Source organism: Canis lupus, chromosome 31, assembly GCF_003254725.2.
Source record: "Canis lupus dingo isolate Sandy chromosome 31, ASM325472v2, whole genome shotgun sequence".
NCBI classification, from domain to species: domain Eukaryota; kingdom Metazoa; phylum Chordata; class Mammalia; order Carnivora; family Canidae; genus Canis; species Canis lupus.
In genome coordinates, this window is record NC_064273.1 from 39,459,234 (window position 1) to 39,481,654 (window position 22,421).

At 52.7% G+C, this 22,421-nt stretch overlaps 2 protein-coding genes across 13 annotated transcripts in view; one reads left to right on the forward strand and one right to left on the reverse strand.

Annotated features, from left to right (window-relative positions):
- The window catches only part of LOC112669242 (minichromosome maintenance complex component 3 associated protein), a 53,420-nt gene extending 37,225 nt beyond the window's left edge, over positions 1 to 16,195 (reverse strand). The window contains exons 1-10 of one of the 2 annotated variants that reach the window (XM_025462200.3): positions 16,075 to 16,195; positions 13,397 to 14,949; positions 12,630 to 12,853; positions 10,422 to 10,500; positions 9,764 to 9,908; positions 8,116 to 8,306; positions 5,471 to 5,610; positions 3,680 to 3,877; positions 2,860 to 3,128; positions 431 to 593 (exon numbers count right to left, since the gene is read on the reverse strand). In XM_025462200.3, coding sequence (XP_025317985.3) covers positions 431 to 593; positions 2,860 to 3,128; positions 3,680 to 3,877; positions 5,471 to 5,610; positions 8,116 to 8,306; positions 9,764 to 9,908; positions 10,422 to 10,500; positions 12,630 to 12,853; positions 13,397 to 14,651 — 2,664 coding nt within the window. In that variant the 5' untranslated portion in view covers positions 14,652 to 14,949; positions 16,075 to 16,195. The remainder of the gene's footprint in view (positions 1 to 430; positions 594 to 2,859; positions 3,129 to 3,679; positions 3,878 to 5,470; positions 5,611 to 8,115; positions 8,307 to 9,763; positions 9,909 to 10,421; positions 10,501 to 12,629; positions 12,854 to 13,396; positions 14,950 to 16,074) is intronic. The other variant, XM_049104782.1, reaches the window with a different exon arrangement.
- Positions 14,956 to 22,222, forward strand: YBEY (ybeY metalloendoribonuclease). 11 transcript variants are annotated; one of them, XM_049104787.1, is made up of 6 exons: positions 16,400 to 16,466; positions 17,213 to 17,281; positions 17,406 to 17,823; positions 18,635 to 18,763; positions 19,474 to 19,542; positions 19,838 to 22,222. In XM_049104787.1, exons 3-6 carry the CDS (start codon positions 17,614 to 17,616, stop codon positions 19,922 to 19,924), a joined length of 495 nt encoding a protein of 164 aa, XP_048960744.1. In that variant the 5' UTR covers positions 16,400 to 16,466; positions 17,213 to 17,281; positions 17,406 to 17,613; the 3' UTR covers positions 19,925 to 22,222. The 11 variants fall into 11 exon arrangements, with proteins under 11 accessions (XP_025317991.1, XP_035565138.1, XP_035565133.1 ...); XM_049104786.1 differs by lacking the exon at positions 16,400 to 16,466 and adding an exon at positions 16,704 to 17,038; XM_025462206.3 differs by lacking the exons at positions 16,400 to 16,466; positions 17,213 to 17,281 and adding an exon at positions 14,956 to 14,978 and having other exon boundaries at positions 17,353 to 17,823.
- Positions 22,223 to 22,421: the final 199 nt, after the last annotated feature.

A 22,421-nucleotide genomic window follows, 5' to 3' on the forward strand; every position in this document is an offset into this window, starting at 1 on the left:
TGTGCAACCCCAAGGCACAATACCGTACTTGACAAGGAGCGGGCCCTTAAGATGGTTACTGAAACCAAATCAGCGTCATCAGTTTACTCTCCAAAATTTTAGACTAGTAACACTAAAAATGCTTAAGTCAGGGATTTTGTATGTGCAATTTTTGGTTTCTTTGTTTCTATGGAAAATGACAGTGCTGAGCTCAAATCATATTCTAAATAGATTTCTCTGATCTAAACAGAGTATTTTCCATTGCACAGCCCTGTCAGTTGTCCATGGTGCCGGGCCCCGGGAAACAAGGTCACGCAGGCAGCCCTCGGGGGCTGCTGCGAGGCCTGCACGGGGTCAGCCTGGGACCTGCCGTCCTTGGAATAGAGAAGCACTTAAATACCAGTCACGATCCGCTCCCTGCCAATTCTGTAAGTACAGCCGTGTTACTCACCTGATTGAAGTAACAGTGTAAAAGACAAGCATTCAGGTAAGAAGCCGACTGGACCAGTTTGAAAAATCTCACAAAATTATTACTGTTCAGTGCAGCAAAGGCCTGAACAGCAAATTTCACTTCAGAGGAATTTCTAACAGCAGGATGAAACTGTTGTACTTCTCTGTCAATTAAAGAAGACAAAGGGATTAGAATTTTTTTTCTTTTCCATTTGTTTTAATTAGGCTCCAGGCCTAGCGAGCAGCTCAACATGAGGCTTGAACTCATTACCCTGAGATCAAAATCTGAGCCAAGACCCAGTCGGATATTTAACTGACAGAGCCATCCAGGCGCCCCTAATTTTATTTTTATTTAGACAAAATATCCATCAAAATAGATGTAACATTCTATTCAGTTTACTAACTTCAAAGCAGTCAGTCTTGGGTTAGATTGGAACAATAGGGCTGTCTAAAAAGATGGTAAATAGGGCCCCTGGCTGGCTCAGTGGTTGAGCGTCTGCCTTCCACTCAGGATGTGACCCCGGGGTCCTGGGATCGAGTTCCACAGGCTCCTCACAGGGAGCCTGCTTCTCCCTCTGCCTGTGTCTCTGCCTCTGTCTCTCATGAGTAAATAAATAAAATCCTTTAAAAAAATTTTTTTTAAATGATAAATTCAAGCAACAATTTAAGGATTATCAAATAATAACTTTAATGCCAAATGACTGCCAGCTGTTTTTCATGAGGATGACATCTAAAAAAATTTAACTCTGTGTTGCTTTATAAATAAACAGAGTTGACTGAATCACTCACAAGAGATGTCTATCAAGGCACCTGAGTGGCTCAGCTGGTTAAGCACCTGACCCTTGGTTTCAGCTCAGATCATGATCTCAGGGGTCATGAGACTGAGCCACACAAGGGGAGTGGAGATTCGCTGGAGATTCTCTCCCTCTGCCCCTCCCTCTGCTTGCCAGTTCTAATAAATAAAATTTAAAAAGAGAGATGGGCACTTGGGTGGCATCTGCCCTCGGCTCAGGTCATGCTCTCAAGGTCCTGGGATCGAGCCCCATGTTGGGCTCCCTGTTCAGTGGGGAGTCTGCTTCTCCTTCTCCCTCTGCCCCTCCCCTTGCCCGATTGTTAGAGCATGCACACCCACGCTCACGCTCTATGATAAATAAATAAAAGCTTTAAAAATTGAAAAACATATAGGGAGATACCTATCATATATAAAAAAAGACTGCAAACCCCTTTGTATAATTAGGTTATCTCTAAGATTTAATTTTAGAACTAAAAATCAGTGACACATTTAGACTATCACTAACAATGTCCTCAGGGAAAACAGTAAGCTAAAAAAACCAGCTTTAGCACATGTAAGGCAGTCTTGGAGTTAAAGGAGCCACTGGTTGTCACCAAGTCTGGTTTACCAACAGTAAGGACAGAGACCCAGGGATCCCCTGCCGTATTTCTCATATAAACGTCTACCTATGTACCAGACCAGTGTTTAAAATTCATTCTTGGGGGCAGCCCGGGTGGCTCAGCGGTTTAGCGCCTGCCTTCAACCCAGGGCCTGATCCTGGAGTCCCGGGATCAAGTCCCACGTCATGCATGGAGCCTGCTTCTCCCGCTGCCTGTGTCTCTGCCCCTCTTTCTGTGTCTCTCATGAATAAATAAGTTAAATCTTAAGGAAAAAAAAAAAAATAAAGCTGAGGCTGGCTGGAGGGGAGGGGATGGGAGACGGGGTCACTGGGGAACGGGCATGAAGAAGGGGGCACAAGATGAGATGAGCACTGGGTGTTATATCCAACTGGTCAATCACTGAACTCTACTTCTGACACTATGTTAATTGAATTTAAATAAAATAAAAATTTTTCTAAATTAAAAAAAAAAATTCTGCCTCTTGGGGCACCTGGGTGGCTCAGTAGGTACTGCCTTTGGTTCAGGTCATGATCCTGGAGTCCTAGGGTTAGGACCCTGCTCGGCAGGGAGCCTGCTTCTCCCACTCCCTCTGACTCTCTCCCCTGCTCAAGCTGTCTCAAAACGAATAAATAAAAAATCTTTAAATCCTGCCTTTCCACTGGAGCTCTGGAGCACCTGGCTGGCTCAGTCAGTAGAGCACACAACTCTTGATCTCGGGGTTGTGAGTTCGAGCCCCACCCTGGGTGTAAAGATTACTTAAAAAATAAAATCTTAAGGGGCACCTGAGTGTGACTCGGTTGAGTGTCTGTTCTGCTCAGGTCAGGATCCCAGGGTCGTGGGATAGGTCCCCATGCTGGGCTCCCTGCTTGGTGAGGAGTCTGCTTCTCCCCCTCTCTCAGCCCCTACCGCTTGCTCATGCACTCTTTCTCAAAGAAATAAAATCTTTTCCAAAAATAATAAAAATTAAATCTTTGGGAAAAAAAAAAAATCCCTGCCTTTCCATACAGTTTAGGCAAGCTTCCAAATTTGAAAATTTACCTTAGGATGTCCCCCTTGTTGAGATTGAGTAGAACATTGTAGCCCTGGAACTCTGCTTCACTGGCACAGAAGACACCCTTATTTCTCAGGTCTTGGTACATCTCCTTCAGACTCTGAAGGCACTTGGTCATGTTCTCATTGTTGATCTTGGCATCAAAGGAGGACATGGGCTCCTCACACATGAAATGAGCACAGTGGATGTGGAACCGGGTGCATTTCTCAATCAGGGACACCGTCACAGGGTCACACAAGTGCTGCTGTGTGATGTCCTGGCCACAAGCAAGAGGGAGTATTACACACACAACCTTACATACACATGTGTCTCGTACACACACAGATCTCACGCACCTATTTCCATGCATAGCAAACTATTAGAAGATCATAACTACCTGAATTTCTCTTTTGTCAATTTTTTAAAAAAATATTTATTTATTTATGATGGACATAGAGAGAGAGAGGCAGAGACACAGGAGGAGGGAGAAGCAGGCTCCATGCCAGGAGCCCGACGTGGGACTCGATCCCGGGACTCCAGGATCACGTCTTGGGCCAAAGGCAAGCACCAAACTGCTGAGCCACCCAGGGATGGGCCAAAGGCAAGCGCCAAACTGCTGAGCCACCCAGGGATCCCCTCTTTTGTCAATTTTAAACAAAGCCCATAAAGCACATTTTAACAGGACTTTGTAATGATTTTAAGTAATAGCAGGTTTTTGTTTGTTTGTTTTACATGGATAAAATATAACTGAGTAAAATAAAATGAAATCTCGCTTCAACTGTGGAATTCACATGCATTTTCTAGTTTTCTGATGGAAGTGGCTGATACCTTCCGTATGCCCCGCGTGCGGTTCCACACGAAGTCGTACCAGTCCCTCAGGCTGCCCTCCTTCTGGTCCATGATCTGGGTCACCAAGTAGTCCATAGTCCTGCTGAGCACTGCCGAGGGCCGCAGCTCATGGGGCAGGGGCTCCTCCTGATCAGCAGAGGAACGGCTGTACTCCTTCACAGCTGCCGCGTGGTCCACCTGGGGAGACACAATGGGGCCAAACAGCTGCGTGTAGGTGCTGGCCAGCCCCCCTGCAGCTGTACCTTAAAATGAGGGGCAAATCACCTACATCCTCCTACAAGATCAATGGTATAGAATACAATTTTCAAAGGTAAAATTTCTGTTTGAAGGTAATGATCAAAATTCAAAAACAAATGAGAAATGTGTTTTTAGTGAATATAACAAGGGGTGAAGAAGCAGTGGGGGGTGCCTGGGGGGTGCCTGGCTGGCTCAATCGGTAGAGCATGGAAACTCCTGATCTCGGGGTTGTGAGTTCAAGCCCCATATTGGGTACACAGATTACTTTAAAATTTTTAAAAAGAAGAAAGAACGTAAGTGGAGATACACTTGTATTGCTCCAAGGGTAGAGGTGTGACAAGTAAAGGACTCTGAAGCACTGTAACAGACCTCAGCCACACTCAAACACCAAAGTAAGTCTACACAGACTAGAAAGGAAATGGAGACAGCAGTAAGACCCTCGAGGGGCCAGGATCGCTGCACACAAAGGCCTGGAGGTATCACACGTGCAGGAGGAGCTTGAAGATGTGTAGCAGAAGGGCAGAAGCTCAGATGCCCACAGGACAGAACCCTGGTCATCCACTGCAAGCCAGCACCACTGTCTCCTAGGGTAGTAGCTTCTGCGGTGATGCTCCTGCCCAACTGGGGACCCGACACTGGGCAAGGGCAACCTAAAAACACCAGCCAAGGGGCATCCATGGAGCATGGGACTCTCAACCTCAGGGCTGTAAGTTCAAGCCCCACGATGGGTATAGAGATTACTTAAAAATAAGATCCTTTAAAAAAAAACAAAACCTACCAACCAAGAGAGAAGGCATAAGCAAAATTAACAAAGAGGAAAAGGATCTAAAGTGGTACAGATTTCTCAGGAAACAATTTAGGAACACGCATAGGCACACACATCTTCAGGAATCTCAAGGAAGGTCACACCCTCTGATGTAGTAGTTTAATTCTTAGGATCTATCAGAAGGAAATAATCTATCTACTTCAGACTCACTACACATAATATGCCCAATAGGATTATTAATGAAATGTAAATATTAGAAATAGCCTATCTAGTGATTGCAAAATGGGAAGTTTTGATAGAGCTACATAATCAAACAATATACTTTCATTTAAAAGAGGCTGAGTTTATCAGAAAAGAAAATGTTCATAATTTTAAGTGAAAAGGATTCACACACAATTGCATCTAGAGAATAATCTCAACTGTCAAAACACAAACAGAAAAGGTAGGACTAAATTTGTGAAAAAAAGAAAAGAAACTTTTAATCTATGAAACAAATCTATATCTACATCTATACCTCAGAGCACCATGGGGTCAGTCACCTTACACAAGATTGTTTAGTACACACCTCACAGAACAATTTAGTATGAACATTCACGGTAGCCACACTCTAAATCCCTGCCACCCTCTACAAACGTAAACACCCAAATCAAGTATCAATATGTACAGAAAGTACAAAGAATACTACGTCCACCTGCCCCTATATATATCCCACCTCCACCCTGAAGATTAAATATGGACGGCAGCCTAGAGAGGTCAGGGGGCTTCACCTGGTCAGTCCCTGGGACCACTTCAAACACACTCAGCTGGCTCCGGGTCTCCCGCATGTACCGCTCCTTCTCAGGACACATATCTGGGCATGTCCCAACGAAAGTCCTCGCTTTGTCCAGGTCGGTTCTTTTCACTCGAGCTAAATGACAAGCAAAAATGTGTAACACAATTACTATGACGATAAAAGGAAAAATGAAAGCAAATGCCATACACAAAAGACGAAGTAAAGCACCAGTAGAGAAAGGGCAGTATGGCCTATAACGTCAGGTAGCAGGGCACCCAAAGGCCCCGTCCCCTCGCAACAGCCACAGGTCTGCACTGCATGCTGGCAGGGCGGCACGCATCGCTGTCCAAGGCTTTGTAGCAACTCAACAATGAACAACCGTGCTGCGGTGTGTTTGTTAAGATCAATTTGCTAATTGTAAATATTCCAAACACACTAGTGCTCTAAAAGTACTGCATTGGTTCTCTTTTATCCCATTACTACTATAACAGCAAACACCTTGGTCCTGATTAAACCACTGCCACTTCCCATAAAATTAAATAGTTACAAGTTATCTTTTAAGTGAGATGAAATACAACAACTTCAGGCTCAAAATACACACAGCTTATTTTTATTTTGGGAAATTTCAATACCCACTAATTTTATTTGGAATATAAAAATCACCATGTTGATATAATGTATGTATGATAACGTATGACAGTGATAACGTATGACAGCAGCTCTTACTACCATATTAAGGAAGCACTGTGATTATTCCACTTATTCACATCTTCTAAAAGAAGAAAATCCTACAGCTAAAATATAATTTAAAAGAAACTTCGCAAAGAAAAGCACAAATACCTTTATTCATGGTCACTGCACACATTTTTTTAAAGGTAACAGAATATTTTTTGAAGAGGTAATATATTCAGATGGGTCATATTTGAAAGGTATAAAGATGTCAAAATAGAACCCCTCCCCACCTTGCTCCCCGCTCTGAGTCAACGTGAACATATCTTTTCATACCCCAGGACTATCGCATGTACCCGCAGGCAGGTACGCTCGTGTATGTACAGACACACGCTTCCCCCTTTATTTATATACGAACGGTGGCATACTACATACTTCCACACTATGATCTTCCACTTCACAATAAATCTTCATTTTTTTTCCATAAAGAAACGCCAGTCTTCTTTCAGACTGTTTAGAATCCTGCTACGTGGACAGTCAGTTCCCAATCTTTGTCGTCACAAACAAGCTTTTCTGTGAAACACACACGCAGGACCGCGTGTGGGACAGACACTGGATGAATGCTGGGTCAAAGGCAGACTTCCCTAAGGCTGAAAGATACCGCAGACCTGCCCTCTTCCAAAGGAGTGCAGCCGTCCACGGCCGGCCCAAGGACAGGGCAGCACGGCACAAGGGGGCAAAGGCCACCTCTGGGGTGTAACTGGCGTCACTCTGTATGACGGGGTGAGCACCTTCCCATATGTTTAAAAGCCAATTCACGACACAGTTGACCCTTGAACACAGGTTTCAACTGCACAGGTCCCGTGGTACACAGATTTTTTTTTTTTTTTACAGCACTGTACATGTATTTTCATAACATTTTCTTCTCCCTAGCTTAATGTATTGCAGGAATGCAAGACGTGATACATATAACAAACAAAACACATGCTGTGTTATACGTGAGTCACCAGCAGGTTATTAGCAGTTAAGTTTTGGGGGAGTCAAAAGTTATATGTGGATTTTTGACTACAAGGGGGACGGTGTTCCTGCTCCTGCCTTTGTGTTGGTCAAGGGTCAAGTATACTTCCTTTTCTGTAACCCTGCTGACCCTCTAATCGTTTCTCAATTGGGCTGGCCTTTTCCACAGTAACTTCCACAGAACTTTCTATATTAGGGAAATCAGCCCTTTCTGAAAGGAATTACCAATTTTTACCCTGGGTTGCATTTCTTAAGTTTTATTTATGGAGATTTCTTTCAAACAGATTTGTTTAATATGTGCTTTCTGGGGGCGCCTGGGTGGCTCAGTGGTTGAGTGTCTGCCTTCAGCCCAGGGCGTGATCCTGGGGTCCCGGGATCGAGACCCACATCAGCCTCCTCACAGGGAGCCTGCTTCTCCCTCTGCTTGTGTCTCTCATGAATAACCAAATAAAAAAAAAAAAAAAATGTGCTTTCTGTCTAAAAATTACCCTTTAAAATGTTTAATTTTGGGATCCCTGGGTGGCACAGCGGTTTGGCGCCTGCCTTTGGCCCAGGGCGCAATCGTGGAGACCCGGGATCAAATCCCACATCGGGCTCCCAGTGCATGGAGCCTGCTTCTCCCTCTGCCTGTGTCTCTGCCTCTCTCTCTCTCTCTCTGTGTGACTATCATAAATTAAAAAAAAAAAAAAAAAAAGTTTAATTTAGCACAGATCAATAGTTTATGGATTTTCTTCCAAATATAAAAAAAAGACATATCTGCATTATGTCCACATCTACACCCAGCCCCTTAGGAAACTAGTAAATAGCACATAATAGGCGGGGCACTGGAGGGCCCAGAGACTCAAGGACAGTGGACCCCACGGGCAGGGTTGCTCCCTCCTCACAGCTCCCGGAGTGACCTTATCATGACCTCAGCCAGGTTCCTGGACCACAGCTGAGATGTGCCCACCATACCTTGCCGCATGATCCTGTCCCTCTGGTCAAGCAGGCGGTATTTCTCCTCAGAAGTCTCAGCCACGGTACCTATCAGGGTGCTGAGGGATGATACACATGGCCCAAGACCTTCAGAGCCCTCAGAGCCCGAGTCAAAAGGGTCTCCTTCAAACTGATGGGTCTTTAGAAGACTTGGCTTCTTCACTGGAGAGCTACAAAGAAAAGTAACACATCAAGGGCTTGGCATCCGTCAGGTGCTTCCATCACTTCCACTTCTGAAGACGTTCTGCTCCTCCAAAACTGGAAAACTACAAGCACTGACTTGAGACAAGCCTTGACGATGCTAGTGAGCACAAAGGTGTTACTCCTGTCATTCACTACAGTCTTAAAATTTTGAGGGGTGCCTGGGTGGCTCAGTGGTTGACCTTCTGCCTTCGGCCCAGGGCATGATCCTGGGGTCCTGGGATCAAGTCCCGCATCGGGCTCCCTGCATGGAGCCTGCTTCTCCCTCTGCCTGTGTCTCTGCCTCTCTCTCTCTCTCTGTGTGTCTCTTGTGAATACATAAAATCTTAAAAAAAAATTTGTTGTTGAGATATTCTATACTTTATAAAATAAGATGAGCCCATTTAAAGAGCTAAAATGAGTATCTGTAGATTTCTATCTCAAAAAACTGAAATTCAGCTTGTGATTAAAAAAATAAAGCCCAGGAAGCCTGGGTGGCCGAGTGCCTTTGGCTCAGGTCGTGACCCCAGGGTCCCGGGATTGAGTCCCGCATTGGGCTCCCCACAGGCAGCCTGCTTCTCCCTCTGCCGGTGTCTCTTCTTCTCTCTGGGTGTCTCTATGAATAAATAAATAAAATTCTAAAAATAAGTTAAATTTAAAAAATAAAAACCCATGAGGAAATCGCATGCCTATGTTTCCATACACCATACACCACTTCACAGGTAGAAGGATGCAGCAAATAGAAATGGGCGATGTCTCTGAGTGTCCCCTTTTTCTAACTGGCTTTCAACACTCAGTGAACTCGAGTGTTAAAGAGGATGTGACTGGCTGAGTGGGAAAGGGAAAAGCAAAGGCAAACCAGCAACTAAACTAACTGTGAAGTGAAAGGTGAGGAAACAATCCACTGACCAAAATACGTGAAGGATCAAACAGAAGCAGACTGTGAGGAGGAGGCGGGGTGATGTGGGAAGAGGGCCGGGGGTGCTCTGGGAGCTGATTTCCACTGGGGTGGGGAGGCCGTGTGAAGCACATACCATGTGTCACTCCCACCTGAGGGCTGGACCCCTGGCTCCCCAGCTAACACGCAGTTGAGGGAGACCACCTCACCGTGACAAGCGAGACCTACGGAAAATCATACTGGGAACAGCTACGAGGACCTATTAGGGACACTTGGTTATACGGCCTGTTGGACTCTCAAGGGAGAAAGTTGCTTCTTCCACAGACACATCAGGTGCAAGTACAAGCACATGGGACACGAGCCCGAGGGAACGAGCGAGGCCCCAGGGGCTGTGCCCAGCCGTCTTCCCCTCGCCCTTCCACCATGCCCTCCTCTCCCTCTCCCTCTCCCAGTCCCCGTGCTCAGGTGTCAGCGTATCACCCACTGCCCTGCCATGACCGTCACCGGGTGCACAGAAGTCGAAGAACCCACAGGAAGGACCGGCCGTACCTTTTATTCAGGAGGGTGCCGGCTGCGGCCCTCACCACAGGCTTGCCAAGGGGAGAGTGCTGAAAGGGTGTGTCCTCAGGGCCATGACTGGCTTCCACGTCACCTGGCTTCTTCTCCTTCAAGGAAAACGGCTTCTTGTTGGGACCTGAGGACATAAGAGCACAAAGCTCACAAACCACAAATCACTTGACACTGGACTTTTTTTTTACTGTGTTTGAAAAAGTAATGTCCTAGGACACCTGGGTGGCTCTGGGTGGTTTAGCGCCTGCCTGTGGCTCAGAGTGTGATCCTGGGGTCCCAGGATCGAGTCCCGCATCGGGCTCCCTGCAAGGGGAATGCTTCTCTCTCTGCCTGTGTCTCGGCCTCTCTCTCTCTCTCTCTCTCTCTCCCTCATGAGTAAATAAATAAAATCTTAAAAAGAAAGAAAGAAAGAAGAAAGAAAGAAAGAAAGAAAGAAAGAAAGAAAGAAAGAAAAAGTAACATCCTTTGAATTGTTATAGGAGGTTCCAGAGGAGCCTCAGAAACACTTGGGAGACACAGGGCGCACTGACAATCACCCCCCACCCCCACCCCGTGGCACAGGTGAGAGCTTGGGGGGCAGGGCTCACACACACACACACAGCACTGGAGACCATACCAAGAATAACCACAAACTCACTTATTTTCTTCTTGTGCCAAAAGATAGCCATGTCTTTATGCAAGCCTTTCCCCTTCTTCCTGGCCAGGGCTGCAGACGCCTGGAAGAGTCCACAACACAATGTATGAGGCCATCAGGACACCCAAGGAAAGGGGATTAAAACCTCAAATGCGGCTGCACGATGGAGCGAAGCCTTCACCGGCCGTGTTCTGACCATCCAGTCCGCCTCCAGACACGGCAGCCACAGTCCTCGCCTCCCTTACCCACCTCCCAGGCGTGGACTCACTCTTCTCCGGTTTCAAAGTAATAAATTTACTGGGACGGAACCCAAAGCATGGCCTTGTTGGCAGCTGGTAAGAGGACTCTCCCCATCGGATTACACATACAGTAACAGAAAGATTGCCAAGTCACACTTGAAGACAAAAAGAAGAAAATGATACACACGGGATACAACTTATCACAAAGCCGACTACATATGCACCTATCCACATACCTATGCAAATCTCCAGAAAAATACACACTGCGCTAGCTAACGGGTGTTTGCTCCTGGGTAACAGGAGAGATGAGGGTAATCAGGGGACCTCAGCATCGTACCGATCAATGAACTGCTTATGATGACAATGTTCTTACGTATCACATAAATATTTTTTAGGATTCAGCTAGAAACATAAATACATCTCAAGAGCCAAATAACTTAAAACAAAAACAAAAACAAAGAACAATGCATATGACCCAGCAATTCCACTCCTAGGTACCTACCCAACAGAATTAAAAGCAGGGTCTTAAGGAAATATTTGCCACTGTGTTTATAGCAGCATAATTCAAAATAGCCAAAAAGTAGAAACAACTTCTGCTCATCAATAGATTAATAAAGAAAACGTAATACATCGAAACATGATTCTACCCAATAGAGTATCACTCAGCCATAACAGGAATGAAGTACAATCACATAGACAAACACTAAAAACATGATGCTGACCGAAATAAGCAGGGCAAATACTACAGGATTCCACTTAATTTCTAGAATAGGCAAATTCATAGATAGAAATTAGATTAGAGGTCACCGAGGGCTGAGGGAAGGAGGAAACGGAAATATTGCTTAGCGGTTAGAGCTTTTCTTTGGGAATGATGAAAAAGTTCTGGAAATAGGAGTGGTGGTTGTACAACATTGTGAATGTAATTAATGCCACGAATTGGGGAAAAGAAAAACAATAGAGAGGAATAAACGTCAAAAGCCCTAAAGCTATGCATGTATTTTGGCACAGACCTTCTACTCTCAGGAATTTAATCAAAGGATATAAGCCAATCAGAAATACATGCACAAAATGTCCCCACATAGAAAACTGGCCAAGTAAGTAAACAGCATGCAGTGCCATGCAGCATTTAACAATCCTTTCCTAATCTAGGTTATTTACTGATTTCAGAAAATACTCAAGATTGCTACCCAGAAAGGTTACCAGACAGCACTGCAGTGTGATCTCATTTGTGTAAAGACATGACTACACATTTGTGAAGATATTAACCAAAATATGCATAGTTGATATCTAACACAATAGACTCATGGATGATTTTGTGCTTCCTCCCATAGACTTTGTTTTTTTTTTTTCTCCTACGTTAACAGGCTACACTTTCATCATTAAAAAAAAAAAATGTATGAAGACATGCTTTCTATTTTGCCGATTCCTCACATGATTTTTCCCGACAAGAATATTTAGAAAAACAATAAAGATATAAAAATACATAACGTGAATGGTCATGCACACACCCTATACGCAGACACCCTACTGCCAACGTGTCAGGCATGCATGTGTTTATGTCAAGGTATAAACCCAACAAATAACATCAGTGATCTCTAGAGAATGGGATTACTAGGGGAGTCTACATTTTCTGTACTGTTTGAATGTTTACAGTGATAGTGCACTATGACCAAATAAATCAAAACTCAATTTAGAAAAAGTGCTGTGTGATTACATAGCCACTCCCACGCATTTCAGAGGAATCTGCCTCAGGGAAGCACTCGCCCAGCATTTCTAGAGGGCTGCATGCGGTAGGGACTGCATGCTTACATGAATAACTCCAAGTTATGAGTGCTATTCTAACCTCTCCAAGAATAAAATATTCGAGTGCTTGCCCAAATTCTAGCAAATAACCCATAGATTAAAAAGCAGGTTTTAAAGTGACAAAGTTCAAACTTTTTTTCACTCACGTTAATTTCTTGGAAATACTCACGTGATCAAAAAAATACACCACTGCAAGCTTTTTGCTGCGCCTGGTATAGATACGCTGCACTTTAGCAATTTTACCAAAGTGGTTCTCCAGGATGATTCTGTCATTGAGACAGTCAGGGATGTTCTTACACTGGATTGCTGTGATTTCAGCCGGAGACAAACCCCCAAGACTGTCTGTGCTCTCGCTTCTTTTACTTTGACGTCCAGGCGTTCCTCTTAGAGAATCTAGGGGACAGAGAGGCGGCACAGAAGTGTATCAGATGGGCCACTGGGTGGCTCCACTGGATCCAGTCGGGATCTCAGGGTGGTGAGCTAGAGCCCCGCATCAGGCCCTGAATCAGGCTCTGAGCTCAGCAGGGAGTTGGAACCTCCTTGAGATTGTCTCCCTCCCCTTCTAACCCCCCCCCACCCTGGTCTTGTGATCTCTCAAAAATAAATAAATAAATAAATCCTTTAAAAATATATCATGTGAAACTTCAACGTTTGTCTATTTATTTACTTATTTTTAAGTAATCTCCACATCCGACATGGGGCTCAATTCATGACCCTGAGATCAAAAGCTGCACACGCTCTTCCCACCGAGCCAACCAGTTGCCTCTCAGATACAACATTTCAAGTGGGAGGCACCATGTATGTAAGACATGCTCTTGGTCTGTTAGGATTCCCAGTGTTTACAGAAAATTTACCAGAAACAACAAACTAAGACCCAGGGAAATTTACCAAGCACCCGGCAGGGTTTACTGGATGGTGCCCGTATTTAAATCTCACCTTCCTTTTTATCTCTACTTTCAGTTTCTTCCTCTTTATTCACACCTGGGAGCCGGGAGGGTGCCAAGACAGACGGACTCCCCCCTGGGATGGTCACGTGGTCATTTTCCCCAGACTCGACACAGCCAATGTCCTTTTTAGATTCTTTGTTGCCCAGACGACTTGCTTCTTTATTGCTTTTGAAGACGTCCTGTATGGTTCGACCAAACAAGGTGCCTCCCCGGGGCCGATTGAGGCGGACGGGCCGTTTATCTGGAGGGTGGTCGCCCCTCGACAGAGCGTCCAAGTCTTCTGCCGCATCGTGGCCATGTCTCCTTGGGGAGCGATCCTGCTCCTCCTTCCTTTTCAGGCCCTTCATGAGGCTGGAATGAGGGTCCATTTGGGAAACCCGTTCTTCACATCCCTGTCTTACGCCCGTTTTGCTAGCTGGGAATGCTTCAGCCAGAGGCCCTGGGGAGATGGGGAAGCTACTGAAGCTACTGTTAGAAGCGCCAAACAGGGCCTTAGGGCCCCTCTTCTCTTCCTCCACATTTTGGTTTGACAAAGCGGAGGTAAAGGCAGACGATGAATTATTACTGTTGACTGGTTTTGAAAAAGTAAAGTTTGAATTGGCAGCTGAACTGCTTGTCACCTGAGGAAAAGAAAACGGAGCCAGCCCCCCAGGCCCACTACTAATTGGGTGAGAAAACGTGAAAAACCCAGAAGTAATTGGGTTCTGAGTTTTCTCTGGCTCAGATTCAGCCCCAAATATTGGTCTGAACACAGAATTTTCCAGAGGTTTAAAGCTAAACTCTGTTTTCCCAAACCCAGAGCTTGCTATTTCTCCAGTTTCCGGTCCAAACGCAGAAGTACTCGGGAAGGCCCCAAAACTGGGGGACTTGAAACTAAATCCTGGGTTTGCAGGCGCACTTGAACTTGCAGACGCCGCCGCAGCCACAAAAGCCGGAGCGTGTTCAAGGCCAGGAAAGAGTCCGACGGTCGAGGTCTGGGAGAATCCTAAGGGCTGCGCGGAAGCCGAATGGCTGCCTCCAGAGGCCGTCGGAAAGCCGGACGCCTGGGAAAACCCCGCGGTCTTCCCCGGCAACGCACTGTTTTGTCCAAAAGGAGAAGGCTGCCCGAATCGAAAGGGCGGCTTAGCCTGAAACGTTCCTATGGAGGCGCTGCTGGACGCCGGGAAGGCCCCGGGCTGCGGCTGCGGCTGCGGCTGCGGCTGCGGCTGCGGCTGCGGCGCGCTGAAGGGATTCGTCGGGTTCATCTTGGTCGGTCGCCGCTCCCTGGCGCCTTCCCCGGGGGCCGCCGCCGCACGTCACCGCGGCTCCTCCTCACCGCTGCTCCACGTCACCGCCGCTCCACGTCACCGCCGCTCCTCCTCACCGCCGCTCCACGTCACCGTCACCGCCGCTCCTCGTCACCACCGCTCCACGTCACCGCCGCTCCTCCTCACCGCCGCTCCACGTCACCGTCACCGCCGCTCCTCGTCACCACCGCTCCACGTCACCGCCGCTCCAACGTCACCGCGTCGCCCATCAGAACCTGCGAGCGAGCTCGGGAAACTGAAGTCGGACAAACCGAAGGGGCAGGGGTCAGTTTCTGGGCAACATGGGGGGCGGGGGTGGAAAGAACAAATGGCTTCGCTACCGGCCTTCAAGGCGCCCCTGCAGACGCAGACGAGGAAACCATTGTGATCGCTCCGCGGGGCTGGTCCGGGCTCCGCCGCGAGGACAGGGGCGCAGCTGCCCTCAGACGGCCGCCCGCAGCCAGAGCTACGACGAGGACGGGGACCGGGACGGGGACCGGGACGGGGACTGGGACGGGGACGGGGACCGGCGCTCCTACCCGCCGGCCTCCCTCCTCCCAGCTCTCTCCGCGGGGCGCTCTCCACCCTGCACGCCCGGTGGCGATGCCCTCCCCGCCCCTCCCAGGCCGTCCGGGCCAGCCCCGGAGCTCACACTCACACTCACACACGGGGCGCCCCCCCAGGAGCTCACACTCACACACACTCACGGGGCACCCCCCAGGAGCTCACACTCACACACTCATGGGGTGCCCCCCCAAGGAGCCCACACTCACGAGGCGCCCCCCCAGGAGCTCACACACACGCACCTCCAGCAGCTCACACTAACTCACGGGGCTCCCCCCAGGAGCTCACACTCACACAATCATGGGACGCCCCCCTCAAGGAGCTCACACTCACACACTCACGAGACGCCCCCCCAGGAGCTCACACTCACACACGGGACGCCCCCCCCCAGGAGCTCACAGTCACACTCACACACTCATGGGACGCCCCCCGAAGGAGCCCACACTCACGAGGCGCCCCCCCAGGAGCTCACACTCACGGGACGCCCCCCAGGAGCTCATAGTCACACTCGCACACTCACGGGGCACCCCCCAGGAGCTCACACTCACACAATCATGGGACGCCCCCCTCAAGGAGCTCACACTCACACACTCACGAGGCGCCCCCCCAGGAGCTCACACTCACACACGGGACGCCCCCCCCCGGAGCTCATAGTCACACTCACACACTCATGGGACGCCTCCCCAAGGAGCCCACACTCACGGGGCGCCCCCCAGGAGCTCACACTCACTCACGGGGCCCCCCCAGGAGCTCACACTCACACAATCATGGGGCGCCCCCCGGGAGCTCACACTCACACACTCACGCACCCCCGTACCTCCGAGGCCCCCCGACGAGGCCCGAGGCCCGCCGCGGCCCGCAGAGACGCCGCCGACCAGGGAATTGCGGGGCCGACGCCGCGGACCACGGGGGCGGGCGGGGGGGAGCGGCCTCCGCCGGGGCTCACCGTGCGGCTCCGAGACCCCGAGACCCGCCGCCGCCGCCCCGGGGCGCCCTCCGCGCCGGCGGGAGCCACAGACCGCACGCCGCGGCCTCCCGAGCCGGCCCTCCGCGGCGCGCCCGGGCACACAGACGCGGCGGACCAACTTCCGGTCCGCGCGCGCGGCTCCGCGCCCCCCGCGCCCCGCCGCACTCGGGTTCCGCTCGCTGCCGGACGGCGCCGGGGACTTCCGGTGCGCGGGGTCCAGGCGGGGCCGCCGCTTCGGGCCGGTACGTGAGCCGCCGGCTTCCGGGCTCCGGGGAGGCGCGGGGAGGCGCGGGGAGGCGCGGGGAGGGGTGCGCTCGCTCCCCCCGGGCTGCCCGAGCCTCGGACGGCGGCCCGGACCCCGCGGGGCCCTCGGCGCTCGGCCCGACCCCTCCCGCCCCCCTCACCGCTCCCGTCCTCCCCCCTCCCCCCGCGGCACCCCTCCCCGCTCCCCTCCCATCCTCACCCCTCAGCCCTCCCGTCTTCCCCCCTCACCCCTCCCCGCTCTCCTCCCGCCACTTCAGCGCGCCTCCCCCACCTCACCTCACAGCCTCCCCTTCTTCCTTCACATCCTTGCTCTACCGGTCCTCACCGCAGGCTCCTACCTGACTCGATCCCGTCCTCACCGCAGGCTCCTACCTAACTCGATCCCGTCCTCACCGCAGGCTCCTACCTAACTCGATCCTGTCCTCACTGCAGGCTCCAACTGACTCGATCCCGTCCTCACCGCAGGCTCCTACCTAACTCAATCCTGTCCTCACTGCAGGCTCCTACCTGACTCGATCCCGTCCTCACCGCAGGCTCCTACCGTGATCTGGTCTGTTCTCACTGCAGGCTCCTGTCCTCACTGCAGGCTCCTACCCTGACTCGATCCCATCCTCCTTGCAGGCTCCTACCCTGATCCAGTCCATCCTCACTGCAGCCTCCTACCTGACTCAATCCCGTCCTCACGGCAGGTTCCTACCCTGACTTGATCTCATCCTCCTTGCAGGCTCCTACCCTGATCCAGTCCATCCTCACTGCAGTCCTCCTACCTGACTCGATCCCGTCCTCACTGCAGGTTCCTACCCTGACTCAATCCCAGTCCTCACGGCAGGTTCCTACCCTGACTTGATCCCGTTCTCCTTGCAGGCTCCTACCCTGATCCAGTCCATCCTCACTGCAGGCTTCCGTCTTCCCTGCAGGCTCCCACCCTGATCCGGTCCATCCTTACTGCAGGCTCCTACCCGACTCGATCCCATCCTCCCTAAAGGCTCCTACCTGACTCTCCGTGACTCGACGACCGTCCCCCACGCCCTCATCCTCGTGTCTCCGCGGCGGTACATGCCACCCCCCGGGGACCCCCCACAACCTCCCACTGACCGCCGGCCCCAAGCACCCTGAGGCTTGGCCATGAGCCTGGTGCTCCGCGTCCCGCAGCGGGCTGTCCCCGTCCGGAGGGCGCCACTCCGCTCCCGGGTGGAGCTGCTGAGGGCCGTGCTGGGCGTGCGGGACTTCGACCTGGGCCTGCTGTGCGTGGACAACGAGGGCATGCAGCGCCTCAATAGGGCCTACCGCGGGGACGACCGCCCCACCGACGTGCTCTCCTTTCCGTTTCACGAGGTAAGCGCGCGTCCCGCTCAGGCCCCGCCTCCGGCCATCAGCCTCTGCATTTTTCCTTAAGATTTTTTACTTATTTTAAGTCCTCGCTACACCCAGTGTGGGCTCAAACCCCTAACCCCAGCTCAAGAGCCCCGCCTGGCCCCTGGAGCCGGCGCCCCTGCTTCCTGAATCCCAAGTACGACTCGGTACCGGGTACCAAATACGTGCGGGTGAAGCTTTTACCTAACACTGGATTTTTTCACTGAAAATGGAAGATAACACTGAAAAAGTGGTTTCAACAAACCTAAGAGCGATTAGGCCACGATGTGCACGCCGCCCGCAACGGTCAGGGCCTCCCACGCGCGACAGCAGAGGCGAGACTCGGAAGGCCAGCCGCAGCGTGTGGCGCCGGGAGGGAGGGGAGCTGCTGAACCACAAGCAGCTGGGACGGTCGCTTGGTATTTCTTCCTTACAGGAGACACGTTAACACCCTAAGCATCTGTCCACGCGACGCGCTTCGTGTGAACAGGCCTCAGGGGAAGGCGCTGGTGGTTTCTCGGGTTTATGTGGGAAAACGTGGAAGAATGTTCGGGACTAAACAAACAGAAGGAACAGATAGAAGATTGTACCGACGCGGGGCAGCGTGACTTGCTGGAGAAGGGACAGGGGACAGCAGCCCGGTGGGGTCCGGTCGCCCGTAAACGGGCTCTGCTGTGTGTCCTCCCCCGCCCCCCGCACCCCTGGGCAGCGTGTCCCGGAATGGGACGTGCAGGCCCGTCATCACGTCAGCCCCGAGGTCGTCGTCTCCCAATCGGGGTTTCCTCATTCGCAGAACGTGAAAGCAGGCGAGCTTCCCCGGCCTCGTTCCCGAGATGACTACAACTTGGGCGACATCGTCCTAGGAGTGGAGTACGTCTTCCAGCGGTGCCGAGGAGACGCGGACTACTATGACGCCCTGACGGTGAGCACGGCCGGCCGCCGCCCGGAAGCCCGGCTACTGCGGGAGGGAGGCCCGCGGCGGGTGTCGGGGACCCTCTCTCTCCCCCAGGCCCGGGCCGCTGGCCCCCCGCAGGCCGGAAACGGGCCAGAGGGAGTCAGCAAGTCATGTCCGTGACCTCAGAACTGCGGAGTGGACGCCTTCCCTGAACCGTAGCCTCCGGGACCTTGGGACTGGCCTCTCCTCTCCTTGACCTGAAAGAAAAAGGGGGGGGGGGTGTTCCGAAAGCGACCGTGTCTTACCTTCCCTGCAGGGTTCTACGGCGGGCTTTCTTCTCGAGAGGGGCCAGAGCCCTGGTGGAGAAAGGGCTGCTCAGTGTGGGCTCTGCTCCAGGGTCGCTGTGGGTGGCCGCTGTGTGCCCCTGTGGGGCCACCGTGCATATCGACTCCCTCCTGTACCCCCACCCACACCCACCTCCCTGGAGGCTGTTACCTGCAGCAGAGGGCGAGCCCACCATCCCTGGGACCCTCATCCCCCAGAACAGGGCCAGGCCCCTCTCCTCCTGGCCCCCAGCTGCACACAGGCACCTGCTCACAGCCCCGGGTACCCTCCACCTACCCTGGGGTCCTACTGCACACCAGGCGTGGGCTGACTTCTCCCTGCCTTCCTCCCGCCCCTCCCCCCCAGGCTTGGTCTGACCAGTCCCTGAAACAGCTGTTTCGTTGTTCCGACAGGTGACTGCCGCCCACGGGCTCTGTCACCTGCTGGGCTTCACACACAGCACAGAGGCCGAGTGGCGAAAGGTAGGCACGGCCCTCCAGCAGCATGGGGCCCCAGGAGAAGACAGTATTTGTCCAGAATGTTGGGCTCTGCAAACGCTACTGTGTTACTCGTTAGCTGTAAAAAGTCTGAGCAGAGAGGCTGGTGTTTATCAGGTGGGACCAAGGTCAGAACATGCACGCTCGGACGGGCTCTGGGCTCGGGCCGCTGGGGGTCCTCGTGCCACAGCCTGGGACACGGGCTCTGGGAGGGGCCTCCCCCAGGGGCACCCGGGTCGGGCCGCTGGGGGGCCACAGTGGGTTTCCACTCCTCTTTCAGATGTACCAGAAGGAGAAGCAGGTCCTTGAGGAGCTGAGCCGGCTCACGGGGACCAGGCTCCAGCCCCTGAGCCGGGGCCTCTTCTGATGGTGCTGGAGGCCTGGCACCCAGGTGGCACCTGAGGGACTCTGCAGGGCACAGGGACAACACGTGGAAGACAGATGGACCCTCCCTTTGGGGCCTGAGGACCAGAGACTCCAGCAAACTGAGGCCCTGCTGGTCGCTATTGGCCCATGGGGCTGCAGAAGTAACACACGCTCTGAACCAAAATTGCGTAAGTGGAACCTTTTTCTGAAAGTATAAGAGAAGCTTCCATTCGTTCCTCATTCTTCACAGGAACCGCATCCGTTACTGAAGGGGGTGCAGCCCCTGCTCGGGAGCCTGCGTCAGTCCCCTTCCCCAGGACACCGCTGAGGCCAGAGCTCTCCCCCAGATCCCCGCCCACCCGCTGAGCTGTGTCTCCTGGCTCCAGGAGGTGCCCTGAGCTCCTACTGCCACGTTCCACAGCCTCTTTCCGTCAGTATTTCCTGTTTTAGCTTCTGAAACTGAAATAAACACAGGGGACGTCACAGCCTATGCAAGCTGTGCTGGGCCCAGGGCATCACGGGAGCAGGCCGTGGGGGCACACCAGGCCAACTGGGCCCGCACGCCTGGGCCTCCCACGTACCGGCGTCGGCAGCAGCACCACGGGCCCTGCCTGGAGCTCTGGAGAGGGCACGGCAATGACACGCAGCCTCCTGGCCATAAAGCCGGGGATACTACAATTCTGAGAATTGGGCTTCTCCCGTGAAGCCACTTGAAAAGCATGAAAATGCATTTCCCACCAGACTGGTTGTGTCTCAGCCTGGACTGTCCCTGGGCCCTTGGGGACGCAGATTTGGGCTTGTGGCGCTCCTGAAGCCTTGTGGGCCTGCACGCCTGCCCGTTAGCGTCTCAGCCAAGACTGAAGGTGACCCCACAAAGCTCTAGCCTCTGCCGTTCTTTGTAAGAGGCCGAAGGGGGGATGCCTGGGTGGCTCAGTGGTTGAGCGTCTGCCTTTGGCCCAGGACGTGATCCCAGAGTTCTGGGATCGAGGCCCACGTCGGGCTCCCCACGGGGAGCCTGCTTCTCCCTCTGCCTGGGTCTCTGCCTCTCTCTGTGGGTTTCTCATGAATAAATAAAATCTTTAAAAAGGAAAAAAAAAGGCCGAAGGGGTCCCAAAACCTGCCACTCCTGCCAGCTGGAATGTCGGACATCCCCGTGCTTCATGGCCACATCAGGGGGTGTCCCGCTCTATCAGGCGATGGCCAGTGCTTCCACAGGACCTGGTCACTGTCCCCCCGCAGCCCACTCTGACCCTGGGGCCCAGGGCCCAGCCTCCACACAGCCCGTCCCCCCCTTGGTCATGCATGGGCTAAAGCTGTCCTGCAGTCCTCGTCACCAGTGACCCTATTCGTTGGTGTCCCCTCCACCGTAGCTGCTCATGTTTTGCACTCATTTTCCTTTTCCGAGGATTTATTTGGTGGGGAAGGAGCAGGAGGGAGAGAGAGAGACTCCCAAGCAGATTCCCCACGGAGCAAGGGGCCTGACGACCAGGGACTTGATCTCCCGACCCCGAGGTCGTGGCCTGACCCCGAATCAGGAGCTGGCCAGTGAGCCAGCTGAGCCACCCAAGGGCCCCTTGTGCTCATTTTTCTATTGGTTTTTCTTTTCCGTGGATTCGGAGGGGTTTAATCCTTGAAGGCCGCAGGGCAGTGTGAGCCGCACCCTGACCTGCGTGGCAGCAGCTCTCCCTGGCTGTGTGCTTGTCGCGCCCACCCCCCCGCCCCCAGCCACCCACCCGGGCTCCGCGAGCGCCAGCACCCCCTCCTCCCGGGGCCCCTGGGTTGCCCAGGCCTGTGCCAGGGTTCCCTGCAAGGCCCGATCCCACAGAGCCTGGAGACTGGTGGGCGCTCATCCTCGCGGCCAGGGTGCCCCCCCCCACCCGAGGGCACCCAAGCGCTGTGCTCCGCCTCCCACCCCTGCTCCTTCTTGCCCACGTGCACGCCCGCTTCACGCGGCCGGAGCTCTGAGCCACTCGGACCACCTAGTGGGACCTGGGGAGGGGGCGCGGAAGCCCTGCCCCCCGGGCCTGTGGGGGCAGCTGCCAGGGCCTGGCCCGACGGTGTCCAACCAGCCAGACCGCGGACGGCGGCTGTCGTCAGAGTTAGTGACTGGCAGCGTTAGACGGTCCTGCGGGTGAAGACCCGGGCTTGCCAGCCTCCGGACGTGGACAGAATGGAGGCTTCCCGTGTGTTGGGCCACGAGGGACCGCCCGCCTCTGTCAGGGGGCTTCCTGGTGTTAATCAAAATTATGTTGAGAACTTACAAAATAAACCGTGTTAGAAAATGTCAACGTGAAAATAAGCGGAGTCAGACCTTGCATTGCACTTCGGAGACGTTGGTGCCAGGTGGCCCGTGGGGACACCTACCGCCGTCCTGCGGGGGCTCCCGGCGCCCGGGGCTCGTGGGCTGCACCTGCGCGGCGCCCGCTTAGCCGCCACTGCCGTCTGCTCCCGGGGGGCCGGAGCTGAGCGAGGGGCGCTCTGGCTGGTGTGGGACTCGG